Source organism: Rhincodon typus, chromosome 1 (assembly GCF_021869965.1).
Source record: "Rhincodon typus isolate 14 chromosome 1, sRhiTyp1.1, whole genome shotgun sequence".
NCBI classification, from domain to species: Eukaryota; Metazoa; Chordata; class Chondrichthyes; order Orectolobiformes; family Rhincodontidae; genus Rhincodon; species Rhincodon typus.
This window is the reverse complement of record NC_063332.1, coordinates 66,284,485-66,304,277: the sequence shown is the minus strand read 5'-3', so window position 1 is coordinate 66,304,277 and position 19,793 is coordinate 66,284,485. Positions and strand designations below refer to the sequence as shown.

General features: G+C 38.4%; 2 protein-coding genes across 5 annotated transcripts in view; one reads left to right on the top strand and one right to left on the bottom strand.

Annotated features, from left to right (window-relative positions):
- Positions 1 to 16,890, bottom strand: part of rgs7bpa (regulator of G protein signaling 7 binding protein a) — a 93,522-nt gene extending 76,632 nt beyond the window's left edge. Inside the window, exons 1-3 of one of the 2 annotated variants that reach the window (XM_048597175.1) lie at positions 16,843 to 16,890; positions 14,449 to 14,687; positions 13,567 to 13,733 (exon numbers count right to left, since the gene is read on the bottom strand). In XM_048597175.1, the coding sequence (XP_048453132.1) occupies positions 13,567 to 13,733; positions 14,449 to 14,598 (317 nt within the window). In that variant the 5' untranslated portion in view covers positions 14,599 to 14,687; positions 16,843 to 16,890. Of the gene's footprint in view, positions 1 to 13,566; positions 13,734 to 14,016; positions 14,113 to 14,448; positions 14,688 to 16,842 lie in introns of those variants that run through there. The other variant, XM_048597184.1, reaches the window with a different exon arrangement.
- Positions 16,891 to 17,675: 785 nt separating this feature from the next.
- The window catches only part of LOC109915379 (trifunctional nucleotide phosphoesterase protein YfkN-like), a 57,260-nt gene continuing 55,142 nt past the window's right edge, over positions 17,676 to 19,793 (top strand). For all 3 annotated transcript variants that reach the window (XM_048602476.1, XM_048602468.1, XM_048602461.1), the window contains exon 1: positions 17,676 to 17,807. In XM_048602476.1, the coding sequence (XP_048458433.1) occupies positions 17,677 to 17,807 (131 nt within the window). In that variant the 5' untranslated portion in view covers position 17,676. The remainder of the gene's footprint in view (positions 17,808 to 19,793) is intronic.

Sequence of the window (19,793 nt, the reverse complement as noted above, 5' to 3'; positions counted from 1 at the left end):
TGGTCATATCCAGGAGTGAAGGTTACCCATCAGTAATAAATACAAGTGTCAGCTAAGGGAAAGCTGTCATATCTAAATTAGCATTGTCAATAAGCTCCCTCAATACTTTTCACTTCCAGGATCCGTATCCCTTTATTCCTTTCCCATCCATGTATTTGTCCAGGTGCTTGAATGCTGCTATTGTGTCTGCTTCCTCCACCTCCTCTGGCAACGTGTTCCAGGCACTCACCACCCTTTGTGTGAAAGACTTGCCTCACACACCATTTTTAAAGGTTTCCCCCCGCCCCCCACTTTGAACCTATGAATTGGAATTGACCCTCCACCCTGGGAAAAAGCCTCATACTTTCCACTCTATCCATGCCATTCACAACCTTACAAACTTCTATCAGGTCGTCTTTCAACCTCCTGCATTCCAGTGAAAACAAATCCAGTCTATCCAACCTTTCTTCATAGCTAAAATCCCCCACAGCAGGCAACATTCTGCTAAACAGGGTAGGCAATGGCCTAGTGGTATTAATTGCTAGACTATTATTACAGAAACAAAAAACTTATTTTATTATTCCAGAAACCCAGCTGATGTTCTTGGGTCCCGGGTTTGAGTCCCACCCAGCAGATGGCGGAATTTGAAATAATGAAAAAAAGTCTGGAATTAAGAATCTACATGAAATCATTGTTGATGGTTAGACAAACCCATCTGATTCACTAATGTCCTTCAGAGTAGGAAATCTGCCATCCTCACCTGGTCTGGCCTTCATTTGACTCCAGACCCACAGCAATGAGGTTGATGCTCAATTGCCCTCTGAAATGACCAAGCACGCCACTCAGTTGTACCAATCGCTACAAAGTTTCAAAGAAATGAAACCAGACGGATTACCTGGCATCGACTAGGCACTGGAAAAGACAACGGCAGAAACAGCCCTGTCGACTGCAAAGTCTTCCTCACTAACATTTGGGGGTTAGCGCCAAAATTGGGACAACTGTCTCACAGATTAGTTCTCAGAAACTTACTTTTCACAAATGAGTAAAAAAAAATGCAAGGCAAAGGTTAGTGTGCTTTTCCACATATTCATTGTAGGACTGTCAACCATGATTGATTTACATACATGCTTTCCTTCTGACCAAGCTGTGTGACACAGTTTATGAAGATGAATTTGGTAGCCAAATGAACAAAGAAACAAATTGTACTTATATTTTGCTTTCTATGAACACCTGATGTCTCAAAGTGCTTTACAGATAATTAAGTACTTCTGAAATTCTGTCAATGTTACATTGTAGGAAATGTAGGAGCAAATATGTAGTATAAACTCAATGAAACAGCAGTATCATAATGACCAGATAATATGCCTTTGTGATGTTGGCTGAGGATTACGTGTTGGCCAAGGACTCTGCCACATCACCCAGGTCAGTTGTTGGGCAGACTTCGGAATAGGTCACATGACCCCTTCATTTTAACCAAAATTAAAGACACAGTTCAAGAACATTATTCTTTTAAATCTTTTATTTGTAATAAATTACAAATCTATTGCATAGGTTGCCGTTTCCTAGCGCATACAACTATGACATCAGTTTTAAACTTGCGTCAAACTGAATGGGAAATGCTGGGAACTAAACTGTTGAAAAGAGGAATAGCAAGCTAAATACAATCTATAACTGGAAATGGAAAACTATTGGCTCAATCTTCATGTACAGTGGCCAGTGGAGCATTAAACTTAGGTTGAAAAAAACCAAAAGAACTGCGGATGCTGTAAATCAGGAACAAAAACAAAGTTGCTGGAAAAGCTCAGCAGGTCTGGGCTCAGCAGAGTTAATGTTTCGGGTCCGCTGACCCTTCCTCAGAACAGAGGAAGGGTCACCGGCCCCAAAACGTTAACTCCGTTTTCTCCTCCACAGATGCTGCCAGACCTATTAAACTTGGGTTACTGGATGCACACCAGGGAATATCCTGATCTACACTGCTGCTGTAATTCCTTTAGAAATTTAAACTTCTGATGTGCTGCCCTGTGCAATGTCTCAGTGCTGGAGACTTGGGCTAGTTATATGCTACTTATTCAGATACTTCCCTCAGAAATATTAAGATGTTTATCTTGAGTGTAGCTGACTGATTAGCAGTAACAGCCAAGCCATCAACCACAACCCGGACCCAAATGCCCAGCTCCACTGGCTTAACTACCCATTCATCCGACCTCTCACCCACCTATCTCTCCATCCACTAGTCCACTCATCTGCTTACATCCCACTGAATGATTGAGATCTTGAAAAACTGATTATTTAAAGACTTGCGCCCTATGCATCACTCCACTTCCCCAGTCTTTTTCTGGTCACCCTGTTATAGGAAGGACATTAAGCTGGAAAGGGTTCAAAAAAAGATTTATCAGGATGTTGCTGGGAAAGGAGGGTTTGAGTCATAAGGAGAGTCTGGATAGGCTAGAACTGTTTCACTGGAGCATAGGAGGTCGAGGGTGACCTTAGAGAGGTTTATAAAACATGACGGGTATAGATAAGGTGAATGGCAGGTCTCTTTTCCCTAGGGTCGGGGATTTCAAGAGTAGGGTGTATATTTTTAAAGGTGAGAGGAGAAGGATTTAAAAAAAGACATGAGGGGCATTTTTTTTAAAACACAGAGAGTGGTTAGTGTGTGAAATGAACTTCCTGGGAAAGTGGCGGATGCAGATACAGTTACAACATATAAAAGACATTTGGATAAATACATGAATAAAAAGTGTTTGAAGGTATGTGGGTCAAGCACAGGCAGGTGGGACCAGTTTAGTTTGGGATTATGGTTGGAAAGACTGGTTGGACCAAAGGGTCTGTTTCCATGCCATCTGACACAATGACTCAGCAACACGTACGAGTAAAGCACCTTACTGCACCATATTCACTGTTTCTCATCCTCATTTCTAACTTTGTAGGGTGTTTTCCCTAGGGTCGGGGATTTCAAGAGTAGGGTGTATATTTTTAAAGGTGAGAGGAGAAGGATTTAAAAAAAGACATGAGGGGCAAGAACAGCATTAATGAAGAAATATATTAGAGAGGAAAGAATCAGAAAAATTGGAATCCAATCACCAAACAAGTTAACAGATAAATTGAAGTCAAATTTACCTGAAAATATATTTTAAAAAGAGAGCTACCTTCCTCACACTAAGCAGGCTACTTCAGCAAGTAAACACATAGGATTCCCACGCAACCATCTTTTATGGATGAGGTTGCGCAATGGGCTAAGCTTCTGAAGACTAGCAAAATTTGTAGTGTTAAATTTTATCATTCATGTGACGCTGCACATGCCTCTTTGCATAGAATATACAGCATAAAAACAGGGCAACAAACACAAAATATGGCAAATGTCGGAAACCTCAAATAAAAATCAAAGTGCTTTTTCATCTGAAGACGATTGATATTGGACTTGAAACATGAATCGTTTCTCTCTCCAGTTATTGTCAGGCCTTCTGAATTTTCTATTTTTATTTAGGAAACAATCATTGAGCCCTACCAAACTATGATGATATGATGTTTCACTTGAACTTCCTTCCATTCTTCCTCATCCAACTATATCAGCACAATCCTCTATTCTCTTTTCTTTCACGTAGTTCCTACTTAAACGTCACTGTGCTATTTACTTTACCTACACCCTGTGACTCGAAGTTCCATATCCTCAAATGTCAGGTAAAGAAACTTCTTTGGAGTTCTCCATTTAGTTTCTTCGTGATTATCTTATATTGATGGCCTCAAATGTTGCTTTTTCCACAAGTGGAAACACTGACTGTTCTACCAGAACCTTTTATAATTTTAAAGACTTGATAGATAAACCGTTAGCCTTCTGAGTTCAAGACAGAAGAAGCTCATTCTTTTTCATCTATTTCTGACAGTAATAATCTTGCAATACTTGTACTATAATGTTGTACCCTCTCCAGTGCCTATGTATCCTTTTTATAATATGGTGACCAGTATGTCATGTGTGGTCTAACAAGATTTGATGAAAGTTTAGCATAAATGTATTTATTTTTCAATTCTAACCTCTAGAGAAGTTCCAGTGCGCAGTTTATCTTTCATAGCCTCGTTAACCTGCATCATATATTTATTGTGTGTCTTGGTATGGGCAGATATCTTTGAACCTTTATATTCTTATTTACCAACTAACATTATCTTGTTGTTATTTTTATTGCCAAAATATAATACCTCACACTTATCCATGTTGAAAATAATTTGGCATTATAAACATTCTCTTGTTATAAATCAGTGCTGAAGAAGAATTTACTCTTTAGCCTTAAATCAGATGAGAAATGCAGTTCTGACTTTAGTCTAGAAGAAGGTTCTGCTGGTGTGATGGGTCCATTTAAAAAGATGTACAGAATAATTATATCTGCTTATCTTTCTAATACAAGCTAGTCAGTTCCTATTAGGAGAAAATATGATTTTCTTAGCAAAGAAAAAGAACCTCAGAAAAGTGATTTTACTATGAATTCTCATTTTCACAGTTAACACTGATTCCATAAATAATGTAATATACAAACAGTAAATGCATATTTATTTTGAAAATCTATTAAATATAGCAAGGTAATATTCAAAAGCTGCAGTTTGTCAGCAGTTAAGATGGTTCAAGCCTCCTTCCTTTCAGTCTCCGCACTCAAAGTGAAGAATAAGATTACATGGAAACTTTGCAACTTAACGTGCTTGAAAATAAATAAACTTGCTCTGAAATGGTGGACTTTTCATGTATTCAGTTGTTTTGAAGATTAATTTATTGTTGCCTTAGAAATTTCAGCAACTCATTATTTCATTTTTATTATGAAAGCTGAGAACCTCCCCATAGATGGAGCTCTTACACTGGTGATAACAGCTTAGTACAGCAACATAGAAAGGGGTTTGATGATTTGCATTGTCTGGTGCTTAGTATATCCATTGATACAGAACAAAAGCAATATTCTAAAGATATCATTTATATGCGTAGTTTACAAATGGTATGACATTCAATTTCCTACGTGTGATGCTTTACAAATATATTTTCACACATCCTATCATTTGCATAATTTTTTCTTTTTTTAAAATTTCTTTTTATATTGAATATTTAAATGTACACAACTCAAAAGGAAGACAGGATTCTCTCTCATGTTTATTTTAAAATATGGGTTAGCACAAAAATAATTTGAAGCCAGGCCAAATAGATATGGATAAAGAGGGAAGTCATAGAGAAATCAGGGAAACAATGTAATACATCTGACATGTAAGCTGGAAGTGGGTAATGCACCATGCACAATGTCATGAAACTGCTTTGAGACATAAATAGAAAGTGAATGGTAAACACAGATGAAACCATAAAAATGCATCAAAAATGTGCTCTTCAAATCCACCAGCAAGACCAAGGGGTGGAGGGAAACTGAATCATTTGAAAAAGTAAAGACCTGTTGGGACTCATCAAGGAGGGTCAGAAAACATGACACTTAAAATATCAGTTTACAAAGTTGAAGTTCAAGAAAGGGCTTTGGAAGTGGATAGTTACCAACCAGTTGCAGTTCCTTCACTGATATAGAAATAAAATCTAATAAATTTTGCAGATTGTTTATTAAAATACCCAATTTTGTATTCTCAGAGAGAAAAATATTGAAGTTATACATATACTTGGGAAAACTGTTTCTGGATTTGTTATTTCCTTTTATTCTTTGCATGATATGAAAGTTGCAGAATTATTGGATTGAGGTTAAAGGAAGTTAGTGAGATATATTCCTATTTCCTGAAACTAGACATGTGTGTGAGGAGAAAAAAATTAACTTTCTGGTTTTTTTCGAGAAGAGAAAACAGGATTAGAATTTCACTGAGGAGTTGAATATTACATAGGCAGGAGTAGGTGGCTCCCTCCCTCCAGAAGAAAAGTTACTAAGTCAACAGGTCTGGAAGATACCTGCTCCACAGCCATACTGTACTGCAGGCAGGCTAAACTTATGGATAGTGGAACTTCCACCTTACACTGGAATTGATACGTTTGAGCAGCAACTCCTGCAGTCTTAGCAATGTAAGAGTTTTGTAATGAGTACTTCTGGGAATTGCAGACAAGCCCACAAAGGAGGCCCAATGGATTCCAGAGTGAGAAAAGTTGGAGAGCTTTGAGCAGGGAACTTTTCTTGGTACCTCGGGGAGGGGATTGAGGGAGTGGGTGGATCTTGTAGTAACGGCAGGTAGTAAGGGGCTGGGTGGGGTTTATCTTCTTGAAGTGTGTTTGGGCAAAGGGCACTTCCTTAAAGATAGAACCTTCTCCTTCCTGCCAATTTGAAAAGAAAACAAATGCCCACTCTTGCCTTCCTGGCCTTGTCAACTATTTTGTGGCATGGACAGTGTAATATTGGGGCACCTTAATTACTTATTTATAAATGCTCGGCAATCTAGTATGGAAGTGAGTTAGCCAACTGACTTATGTTATATGCCTCCACGACTTCTCCCATCTTCTTCACTCTTCCCTCCACCCCTGAAAGCCCCAACCATTTGGCAACATCTTTAAAATTTCCTATAGAGAATTTCAAACAAATGGTTTTGGACAGGGGTTTTTAAACTACAGGCAAAACGTTAAAGGTAAGATTGGCAAAATAAAACAGGAAACTTAAACTTTCTCCTTTCCCAATGTTGGCTAAAACCTGAGTACATATCAAGGTGACTTCTCAGTGTCCCGCAATACTCGATCAAGTGGAATAAGCAATTAAACTGAAATATTCTCACAGATAGTAAACCAGGAAGTTAAAAGCACTGATTATATTTCAGTTTTAATTAAATTTTACAAGCAAAATAAATGTTTGGGGAACACTTGTGGGATTAAGGTAGAAGCAGAAACATCATTTTAAATCATTTTTAAAAAGATTTAAAATGTGGAACATCTTACTAAACTGAAGAATTTTGACATTCTACAAATATAAAGTTAGTTTTCCCAAGGCCAAAGATTTTTCTGTAGTAATCAAAAGCATCAATTGTACTGCGGTTAAAAATGCAGTTACACCTCATTTAGCAAGTTGTACCTTTTCAACAGGGCTTTTACAATGGGATTATAGTGTAAAAGGGCAAGTTCTCAGCAGGCAGAGATTTCTAATTCATTGCAGTCGGCAGGGAGTTCACTACCATACTCTAATAGGTAGAATCATTGATAGCATCGTTTAGATTTCTGAGTATGTGTGGATTTTAGAAATTGCCGCCAGTTTGAGAGAAATAATGGCAACGAATGTCACCAGTTACACTGCTCTTTCTGCAAATTCTAGTTCGTAATTTTCAGAATGTATATCCTCCATTTTATGAAAGGTGAATAATGCTTGTGGAAATATAATTACATTTAAGTCCGTTTAACTTCAAGAGCATGAGCAAAACATCCTAGGATGTCATAAGAACAGAAATTGTCTTAAAATCATAAAATGATGCAGCATAGAAGGTAGTCATCAAGTTCAACCAGGCCTGTACTGGTCTTTTGAAGGTGCTATGTAATTAGTCCCACTCCCCTGCTCTTTCCTCATACCCCTGTGAATTTTTTTTCTTTATCCAATTTTCTAGTTCCTATTAGAAAGTTATCATTGATTTTACTTCCACCATCTTTGGCAGTGCATTCCAGATCAAACTACCGATAAGAATGACCTTGTTTTACTTCTGGTTCTTCTACCAATTACCTTAAACTGTATTTTCAGTTACTAGAAACAGTTATTTTTTTATTTAAAAATCCTTCTAGATTCTGAACATTTCAATCATTTCTCCCTGCTTTAAGGAGAACACCATCAGGTGCTCTTGTCGCTAGGTTAAAATTCTGGAATTCCTTCCCTAACAGCATGGTGGGACTACCTACAGCACATAGACTGTAGCGGTTCAAGACTGCATCTCACCACCACCACCTCCTCAAGGGCAACGAGGAACAGCCAATAAATGCTGGACAGCCAACAATGTCCCACGAGAGAATAAAGAAAGTCTATTGATGTAATTGATGCCTTTCACCCTGGTAACAGTCTCATAAATCTCCTTTGCAGCATTTCGAAGATCTTTACATCCACCTGATGGGTGGTGTTTAGTAATGGTCACAGTACACCTGTGTTTTATAAGGGTTTTGCATAACATTCTTGTTTTGTATCCCATGTCACTATTTATAGAGCCAAGAATTTCATGAGCCTTTTTAAACTGCATTTTTTTAAAAACTTGCCCTGCTAGGTTAAAAGCTACATACCCTTTCAATCCATGTATAAGCCAGATTTGAAACCATAATCACTGTTCAGTGATTCTTGCTGTGTCAATCATTGAACTTCTTTCCTAACAGCACTGTGGGCGTACTTACATCAAGTGGACTGCAGCAGTTACATAGAACTTAGCAGCAGGAGTAGGCCATTCATCCTTTCCGGCCTGCTCTGCCATTCACTACGTTCAGGAATACATTAAGGAATGACGTGATTGTGGTATCAAATCTACTTTCCTGTCTGGCTCCAGTAACAGTGCACTTCCTTGTCTACCATAAATCTAACTCAGGCTTGGATAACATCAATGACCCAGCCTTTACTGCTTTCCAGGCAAGAATTCCACACAGCAATGACCCTCTGAGAAAACATTTTTCCTCACTATTGTCTTAAACACAAGACTTCAGATTATTAAACTGTGTTCCTTAGTTCCAGTCTCTCCTAGAAGGTGAAACACCCTGTCAGCATCGACCCTATCACATTCCCTGAAGGTATTTAAATTAGATCACCTCTCATTCTTTAGAACTTCAATGGGTTCCTTTCTTTAATATAAGCCCCTCATGCAAGTAATGAGTTCAGTAAACTTTCTATAAACTGCTTCTAAGGTAATTATATTCTTTTTCAAATATGGAGACCAAAATTGTCCACCATACTCCAGGTGTGATCTCACTTCAACCATGTGCAGTTCTAGTTCAGGAAGGTGACTCACTACCACCTTCTCAAATGCAATTAAGGATGAGCAATAAATGCTAGCTTTGCCAGCAATGCATGAAACATTACCAAAAAGATTGGTATACATCCAGTTTTTTAGAACCCCTGCCATTCAGTTTATGTTGCCTATCCTCATTAATCCTAACTGAATGGATCATTTTGCATTTTTTGTATTACATTTTATTTGCCACATGTCTGTGGACCTAGCCAATTTGTCTATGCCTTCCTAAATTCTGATATTACCCTGTTTGCTTTTACTACATTTGAGGTTTGTATCATCCAAAAATTTTGAAATTGTGCTTTTTATAATGACATCCAGGTCTTGAAAATCTACAAAGAAAGGATAGTAATCCCAATACTGACCCTCGGAGTCACCATTGTATAGTTCTCCGCAGTTTGAAAAATAATCATTCACGGTTACTTTCTACTTTGTCAATTTTGTATCTATTTTCACTTACCATAGTTAGCAAATGTTAAGTTGCCACTACCAGTAATCATTTTTTCCCTTTCATTTGTAAACAGAAATATTATTTCAATTAAAAAAAGGTCTGTGTGTATATATATGTGGAGAATAATAGAGAATTAATGAACACAAGATTGGAATCATGTTACTCTACTTGCTTTGCTTTTCCACTGTAAACTTTTATCTTTGTTCCTGAAAGTGCTGGAATTCAATTTCAGAGTCAAAAATTTTTTGGTGCTCTTTCCAAATGATCATTCTTTATAAAAAAAAACCTAGATAATATTATTAGGCTATTTAACTGTGGAAATGGGTTGGCTGTAATGCATCATAAATAAATCAAGCAAAAGAAATCATAAGATGATCCAAGGAAAATAAATCTATTTTGCCAATGTCGTGTGCAGAATAACAACAACTGTTAACTATAATTAGTCGTAATAGATTAATGATGTTCTACCCAAGGGATAAAACTATCTTCCAAATATTGTAACTGTCAAATCAAGTATCACCACCTATTTATTTATAAGTTAAAGTATTTCTCCACTCCATGTGAAGGGATTAAAAATTAGTAACACTTTACTAAAAATACGAATCAAAGTGGTTAGGATTTCTGCAGAAATATTCAAATCTTCAAAGAAAAATCTCTACAAACCAAATGATTTCATAAATCACACTAGCTTTCACATAGGATTAACATATTGTTAAACATGCTAACCTTTCAGTTCCAGGATCTAAGATGAATTATAATCAGCTGACTTGAATGTCTCTTCTTTTTGCTACCTAAAAGAAATAAGTCCCTGATATATTCAGCTTCAGAGCACAAAACTCCAAGAAATAACCACAAAATGCTTTAATGAAACAAGAGGGTACTTAGTGCAGGAAGGGCTCACACTGGAAGAGTAGCAGGTCTTTTTCTGAAGTGGGGTTAAAACACATTGTGAGACAATGAAGGTGAAGTTTTAAATTCAGCTTCCTCTTGCAACATTACTCTATTCTAACAATACACACAGATGGCTAAAAATACTTAATCTCTGGATACTTTGCTCACACTTGTAATGCAAAAATCAGGATTTCAACATTAAAAAAATCTACTGGAAATTTGATGCTAGTCTAACGGTTAATCGCATGTATTGATAATTAGGGAAATACACAATAAAACGGTTTTTTTAAACCTACACAACATTCACTAGTAAACTTTGTGAATATATGAATATTCACATAGCTGGTGGCTAAAGTAATTGCAATTCATAATTTTGAGCGATTCATTCCTTTACATTCTAACTTCTGTCTGCCCAATTTTTGTCCCTTTAAATGTTGAATACTTGTGTATTAATTTATATTCTGGCCTAGAAAAGATAACCCGCTACAAAACCTAGCTTTGAAGAAAAGCAAACTACACTACATTTAGAGATTTTTGTCCGAAATATGTACACTACTGAAAATTACATTTCTTGACAACAAGGTGGTGACCATAAAATTAGTTTGCCATTTACATTCTTGCTGTTAGAAGTTTTGAATAAAGAGGCTCATTTAATATTGGACAAATTTTTTTTGCTTCCAGCAGTTTTTGTTTAATGAAACTGCACAATGTTTGGTAATAAATAATACAACCTTTTTCTTTTACTATGCAGTTACTAACTGTGAAAGAAACATGTCAGGCACACCAGGATAATTCATTTCATTTTGCAATTGACAATGAGTCAAGAAGTTAGCCTTATGGTAAGTTTGACACTATGAGCTGTGGAAACCTGGAATCATAGGTTCTTCAATATTCTGCAGAATTGAACTGCAGCAATCCCTTTTCTTTGGTGGGTTTTTTTAAAAAACGGATCAACTGCTTGAAAGCTAAATGAACAGAAAACATGTGTCAAGGTGGTGTAATCTATGAAAACATTGGGAGAGCAAGCAAGTGGGAGTCTATAATACAAGGTGGTACAGCTTGCTATAGGATTGTGGAAAGATCCTGATTGCAGGTGGGTCCCAATTATAGGGGAAGAGTCAGAACATAGTCTTGAGAATTCCAATTGTCTGTAGGGGGATGGCAAAAGTAATGCTAAAAAATGTACTCAATGAAGGATTTCAGTTCTCTTTGATCTGTCTGCCTGTAATATATTTAAGATGATAATGACTGTTAATCTGAAGGCACATGGCCCTATTATAATATTAAAATGACCAACCTATTTCCCATGAGCTGGATCACTGCTAGCCTTTCATTTCATCCCTGTTAAAACAGGGAATGGGAAGGTTTGAAGCAGGTTCATTTCCTGTTTGGAGGTTTGAACACCCTGTTCAGAAATGACATGAGATTTTAGTATCTCTTTCAATCAGGCAAATGGAACTTTGGTATAATTTTTCATTGGAGGCTCCCTGAGGAAAAGCACTCATCTTCTGTGTCAAATTATATTCTGCTGGCTTTCTTACACAATGACTGTTGGAAGATTCAATTTGGGAAGGGAAGATTAATCACATTATTACCTAATTATGTTCCCAAGCAATATCTATGTACTTAAATTGCTACTGTTGCCTAGCTGAGATAAGTTCATTCAAACCACTTTGTTATCGAATGATGCCATGCAAAATTTAAGTTGCTGTTGTTTCAATTGTTTTTAAAAGAATGCTCTCCAATGCCTAACTACGTTATGGCTGCTGAACAATGCTGGTGATGCAGGACCACTCCATTCTTCTGAGTAGCTATGCCATGATATTAAACTGCTAACTAACGTTGCCATTGTACGAAGTCTATGCCACACTAATGTAAAGTATGAAGTATAACTGGGGCATGTTCTATACCAACTTGATTTTTTGACAATGCAATTTTTCAGTGAAGAAACAATTCACTTAATCAATTGTAAGGAACGTCTGGGATGTAACTGATCTGTGTCAATAATGCAAAATGAGCAATCACAAATAAGCAGTCCATCTTAAATTTTGCACCATTGTCTCTTACATTGATAATCAACAGAAGAGGAACTAGTGGGTTGAAAATAGCATGTTATTGGCTGAGGAAGGGTTACTAGACCTAAAACATTAACTCTGATTTCTCTCCAGACCTGCTGAGCCTTTCCAGCAATTTTTGTTTGTTTAATTGGCTGTTTTGTGTAACTGGTAAAGACTAATTTACCCTTCCCTATCCCCACTGAACTTTAGTAATTAAGGCTCTACTTCAATGGTCAGTTTCAGAAACAAATTATTGTGACTTTTTTTCCAGTCAATGTACTTCTCCCTTCCTTTCTATAGTAAGTACATTCCAGACACTCAAGTCATCCTCTGCTCTGTAAAGAAAAAGTGGTCATTTAACAAGTTTTAATTGCAGGCTGAGAAAGGGATAACATAACTGTGCTGGATCCTGTCAAACCCTTTTTGAGAGGAGCTAATCTAAATCTGGAGTGATTACAGTGATAGTTTTGTCTCTCCTCAGCAATGGGCTATACAAGCACATTGTTACTGAATGATGTAAAATAAAATGTCACTGTTGTTTTAACTTTGAAAAGAATATTTTTCCATGCCTGTAATTATATTACAGTGCTGAGCAACAATGATGATACTTGACCACTCCTTTCTTCTGGGTAGCTACACAAATGAATCCTAACCTGCAGACTAACACGAGTACTGTACTGGGTACATCATCTTTGCTTCTATTTGAGATCAGCACAGAATGGCAATAGAACTTTGCACTTTGGTGCAAAATTCAACTGATCCCTTCTCAAATTCGTCCATTATCAAAGCAAACCCAAATCAAATTGAATGTTGCTAAGCCAGGAGTTAGACTGGCGCTACGTGCTAGCAATAGTTTAACTACTGCACGAATGTCAACAGAAACTATACAAGAAAACACATATGGTTTTACCGCCAATCCATTTTCCAGCCTCACCTAATAAACACGTCGTATTAATTGTACATTTTGCTGAAGTCGGAATAAAGCGCAGCCTTAAAGCTTTAGAAAAGCTGGCGAGGGGCAGAGACTTATCGGGACGGTCATTACCTAGTAGAGTACATACCAACCATTAAGCAAATCATTGCATCATACTAAAACACAGACGTTAAATAAATGTAACATCTTGATTCACGCACAGATTAAGCATCGCGTATTCACTTAAAAAAAAACCCTTCCCTCCAGGTGATCTAGTATGTTCGGAGTTAACGATGATGTGGATGGAAGTTTCAATCAATTTCAAAGCTCCGTACCAATGATTGAAGTTTAAAGGTCTCACTCACCCCGAGATTGCGGAGAGTTTCTGATGTGCGTTCTGGGCCATCTCACAACCTTTAGTCCGTGTCCTCTGCAGTTCAGCTCGCAGGGAGGGAGAGTCCACCGAGGCGTCCCCAATGGAAATGACCAGTTCACGGTATAGGGCCACCTGTGTGTTGAAGTCTTGCACCAGCTGAAAAGAAACTCTGACGGTCACCGTAAAATAGAGATACAGGTCGGTTCAAAGAAAGCTAAAGGTGCGGTGGGATGCGGGTCAGAAAATGAAAGAGCAGGATTTGAGATTTAGAGGGAAGATGAAAGGAAATTGAAGGTCAATGGAAGGCCAGCCATATTTGTCGGCTATTAAACAGACACACATTACTCACAATATATCACATAGTCATTTTATCACCACACCAGTAACATTCTCCTATCATGGCGCAGAATGTTTTAAAATGTTATGCTACCGGTTATACCTGTCCCGCTTCCATCTGAGCCGCGGATCAGTGCAACCCTGCAAATAAACCCCAATCGAGAGATCAGTAATTCTTGGAAAAGGACAACATGCTCATACTTTTTAAGGAGTACTATGCTATCCTCTACTCCGATCTAACACTTTTGTTTTCCCGGACACGCAGGCTGTGTCTAGTTCGGCGGAGTGGGGGACTTATCTCTTCTTGACACGGAAACTTCACTTAGTGTTCGGTAAAGCGCTTCAACATGCAGTGAACTCACATGCAGCAGAACAGATAAGCCGTGCCATAAATAGACGCGTCAGAACCAGGCTGAATTTCAGTCATCACTCAGGCCGATGCTCCACATTAACAAATACGGTTGTGCAGTTGCACGTGATCGGAATTGGAAGGTGGGCAGGGTGGATTTTTTTTGTTTTGGGAGTTCGCACTTACCATCTTACACTCCTCGAGTGCCCGGAAGGGTTTAGCAGCGATCTCCGAGCTGCCTGTCCTCCCCGCTTCCCTCTCCTGCTCCTTGCCGAGCTGCACGATGGAGCCAGGCGACTTGCGGCGGGGTTTGCGCCCATTCACTGCAGAACTCATGCATACACATCCAAGATCGGCTGCTCTTTGCTTGGGGAGGGGAGTGAGACGTGTGCGATGAAGCGCGCGCTCCAGGAAACGAATACAACCTCAAAACAGAAAAAAAATTAGATGTTTTGTTTTTTTACTCCTCCTCCCCTACATAACCTTGAGCCTGCAAAGCGGGCGCTGGCCGGCCTCTTTCAACATGCTTCAAAGTCCCCGCTATTTAAGAAGAGCTGAAATCTCCCAATGTCACCATGCTCTTCGCTGCTTAGGGTGGGGATTTCATCGGGAAGATGCTCACATCTGGAAGATTTAGGGGTTTCCATTAAGAATCTGTCGGCTCCAGAAATCCTACAACGGAACGATCTCGCCTTTAGTTCTCCCGGGGGCGAGGGAGATCACAACTGTTTTTTTAAAATTTTCACTTCAGGAAACAAAATTAAAGATTCCCGGTGGGTAGTAAGTGACCGCGGTCGTTTGCTCGAATCTTATACCTTCCCAATGATTTTTTTGCGGCTGTAACCTTCTGGAAACGCGAGGCGCAGGAATCAGGCAGACTGACGTGAATAGCGACACAACACATTGATAGGACAGGAATACTAATGTGAGCCGAATAGCTGGAGCTTGCTAGTTAAGACTCTTAGCTAAGGAAATGTGAAACGGCGCACGCAATGCAACTATCGACACGGTGTTTTAACAGTGAAATGTTCAGCCGTTAAAAAGAGAAGTGACACAGCTTTGAAACAAATCAATCTCATTGACAACTGGCATTCCGCACCGGGCATAAGATCACTCCAACAAATCAATCGGTCTCCCCAGATATTTCCATCATGTTCATCGGTAGTCCAGGAGCTGTTTTGGGTAAGCTACGAAACCTCGTCATTTCCATACAACTCAACAGCAAACAACTGAAAATGGTACCTCATCTCAGTTCTCCGCGGGGTAATTTTGTAAAGCAATTCTGTTCGAGTTACTGTGTGAAACCTATTTCGACACGAACCACGGTAAAAATCCAGATTTTTTACTTCTGAAATGTTTCAGTATCAATAACAATAAATGTATTTAAGGCAGTAGAAATACGAGTAGAAAATACTGCTGCTGGTGATGTTACGGTGCAAATGCTCAAAGCACTGTTTAAATTTCTCCCAGGGGCGTTCATGTATGTCTTCGAAGTTTGGTGGGTATCTGCTGCGCCTTGATACAATAACATCGGGACAGAAATTACATTCTTATCATAACATGTCTGGAGAAACTTCTCAAACCTAGATTCAGTTGACAACCGGTGAAATATTATTCCCTTCTGAAGTGGGAAACACAAAGATAAGACGACAATAGCTAAAACTGAAGTTGAGAGAGATCGATGCTGGAGAGATGTCCGAATAGTTTCACAACCTCTAGAAATACAAAGTAATGCAGGGAAAATGCTAACTGAGGAGAAAATTTAAGGAACAAGAAGGAAATCAAGCCACAGAGACAGAGGACATAGCGGTGGATTGAATGGACATTTTACCTTGACCTTTATCAAGGCAAAAGAAGCTGTGAGTCAGAGTGAAAGAGAAGATAGTCGATATTCGATGGTCTAACCATCGACAAAAGGGTAATGTTAGCAAGGTTAAAGTTGATTAAGTCGCCAGGACCGAATGAGATGCATCTGAACATATTGAAGAAATAATGGTGGAAATTAAACTGTTGGCTTCGTTTCTGATGAATCACGTGATTAAAAATTGTTTATAATTTTAAAAATGACCAAAAAATTCAAAATCTTCCAAATTTTCCCAGACAGTCCTTATATGTTCACAAAACCTAGTACCAAAATAACTACACCTTTTGAAATGGGCTCACCATCACCCGCAGAGATTGTAACAAGAAAGCAAGTTAGAACTATCCTGCCAAATCATAACCAGTGCAGGTTTACAGCGATACCGGAACAATTTCTCAAAAAAAAAGAAAGAATGCAGATGATACATGACTGACATTAGGTGCAGAACTACCTAATCTGTGTGTAGGACAGAAGGTCAGAGTCATATTTCTACACAGGGAATATGATGATGGCAGAAATAACTAAAATGTGAAGCTTACAAAGTCACAATATCAGATAGAACAGCATTGAGGGATAACAATAGCTAACTCAGGACCGTACAATATTATAACCGCGCATAAAAAAATACATCCAACACGAAAATTGGATAATGAATGTGTGAAAGCACATCAAGGCAACAATCAATTTGCTGACAATATACAAGATTCCAAAGCACCTACCAGTTAGGATCACTCTAAATGCAACGTCTAAATCTCAGGAAAGGTACACTATCACAAGGTCTGAATGGATTGTAAACCACTTATATGTTACAGCAATTCTTAGGCTCAAACTTTTCAATGTTTTAATTATAGTTTTTAAATAAATATTTTTACAACAACCCTCATGTATATGTGTTTTCTCTCAGTGCATGTAATTTTAACTTGGTATATGAATATATTACTATTTCTTGAACAGCTGGATATGCTAATAAACCAAGGACCCGGATGTAACCACATGACTAACTGCCATATGTTCTCCTGTTCAAACATGTCAGAAAGAGCATGTACAATTATTTGTAAAGACAGGCCATAAATAAATCTATATGACATTGTCAAGCAATTTGAATACGCATTACTACGCTACTGACCGATAACAAAAGAAATACTAAGACACATTTTTGACTCTATATGTAGTTTTCATCAAACGTGAATTAATATGTTTCCATTAATTTACATTTCATAGCCTGTAATGCGCTTGCTGGCATTGAATTTGCTTCTTCGCATTGATCGGATTTAGTTTGATTAACGAAAAAGTTGAAAGAAATGTTTATTTTGTAACTAACTGAACCATCATCTACAACTCACATCAACAAAAGATGCCATTTTTCCAAAGTCACGTGCAGCACAAGAACCAGCCTCTCTGACATATGGATAGGTTCCACGTTGCCACCGCGACGGCTTGGCTTTGTGATTACGACATCACAATGAGGTTGCTGGCCGGCACGTGAATAGGTTCTACGTTGCTATTGCGACGGTCCAGCTGGCGGTTGGTGCTCGTGGTTGTTCAAATCAAAGATGGCGGCGTCGACTGTGAGCGCAGTCGAGGTATCGCCTGAAGGAGCGGCTCCGCTGCTCACGATTCTTCACTTTAATGATGTTTACGAGATCCAGCCGCGTTCAGAGGAGCCTGTGGGAGGCGCGTCCAGGTTACAATCATTCTTTTTACACAATTGCATGGTGCATTAAAACAATGTTGTCTAAATATCCAAGAGCAGTTGTCTGTGAGAGTTACGCATGGTTGGGAGTTGATCGAAGAAAGGGGAACACACTATTCTCCATTTTGCCATAGATCTAAAATGCTTGTATGACTGACAAAAAACTCAACAATATTAAAATAATATTGATTCTTCAGTTTCATTTTAACTGGGCAAAGTTAGTGACAAACAGTAGTTACGAATCGTTGGTCTTACACCGATGTTTGTAACCAGAGTACACGGATTTAACGTCAATGGCAAAAGAACCTGGGGAAATGTTTAATGAGATGGTATGGTCACCATTGAGAGATAGTAAGAACTGCAAATGTTGGAGTCAAAGGTAACACAGTGTGGAGCTGGAGGAACACAGATGGCCAGGCAGCATCAGAGGAGCAGGAAAGTTGACGTTTCGGGTTGGGATCCTTCTTCAGAAAATTTCTGAAGGGTCCCGACCCGAAACGTCAACTTTCCTGCTCCTCTGATGCTGCCTGGCCATCTGTGTTCCTCCAGCCCCACACTGTGTTATCTTATGGTCAACATTACCTTGCCTGAAACGGTATGACAGTATACAGTGGTAAATTTCTAGAGACCTGAATATATATTTGAAATTAAGATTTTCTGAACTGCTGTTAAAGCTGGGAACCGCTATCAATATTCCTGATGTTCCCTCACAGTCAAGAATCCCTTCTATATCGGTTCCAGATATCATCTGTTTCCTCAACATGTTTGCAGATAACACTTTCCACTACTTAAATTTAATTTAATTTAATTTTCCACTAGACTTTAATTTTTGGCGACTCCCTCTCTCTGTTTTCTTTGGTATTCATCCCTAGGACTCTACTTGCTGGATGCCACAATGACAAACCCATATTGACATCAGGATCACTGTTGCTTCTGAAGTATGAAACATCCTCCCAATCCTAGCATGTACCAGGGGCTTGGTGTTCCTGTTTACACTGTCAGATGTTCTGCTGCTATTGCTAATGTTTTCAGACATTTGTCTCTGCCCTACCACAAATTTAGTACTCTGCTTCTCGTTGACATCTAACACTATGATTACTCATAAGTTATGTGGTTCCAGAGTTTCCTAATATTCCTTCTTCAGTAATCAGGGCTGCAATATGTACTATCTACAAGATGTATTGCAGCAATTTGCATAGAGCATAAAAGCACCACTCAAATCCATGATCCCTGCTACTTAGAAGGTAGGCAGATGTATTGGAATATGACCACCTCCTGCTTTGGAAATATATCACTGTTACTGATCAAATTCCTCAAATTTGCTATCTGACAGTAGTATGGTATACTTAGAACTTTCGCAGCACAAAAATTGAAGAAGATGGCTTTCCGTTGAGGCCTTGCCAACAATGCAAACTACATGCCATGAGCAAATAGAAGAAAATATTAACTTGGGGAAATAATGACCAGACACAGTTGCATTCAGTGCAGTGATATAAAAAGACAACCAGGAGGCAAAGATAAACAAGTGAGGGTGCTTGTTAATGATTTAAAGTTATTGAATTTAAGATGCTGAACATATGTGTTGTAGAGAAGTTTATCGCATAGACTGAACTTTCAATATGGCTTCAAATGTTACCAAGTGTGTTCTGCTAGCAGAAGATATAACACTGGATTACTTGAAATCTTTGAATAATGCTAAACTGAAAGAAGTAGCAGATAAATTGAAAGTCGAATTCAAAACAGATCTGGTAAAGAGGAGATGCTGAAAAGTAGTTATACAATGTTTATAACAGGAAAAGTGAAACCTGAAATTTGAACTCTGTGGAATATCAGTTTTCTTGGTGTTTGAAGGGTTTCAACTTTTTAAGTATTTATGCAGCCATGGTAATTTCTTTTAAAACAGTGTGGGAGAAAGACTTCCTGACAGTAATGGGATAGTAAGAACTGCCGATGCTGGAGTCGGAGATAACACAGTGT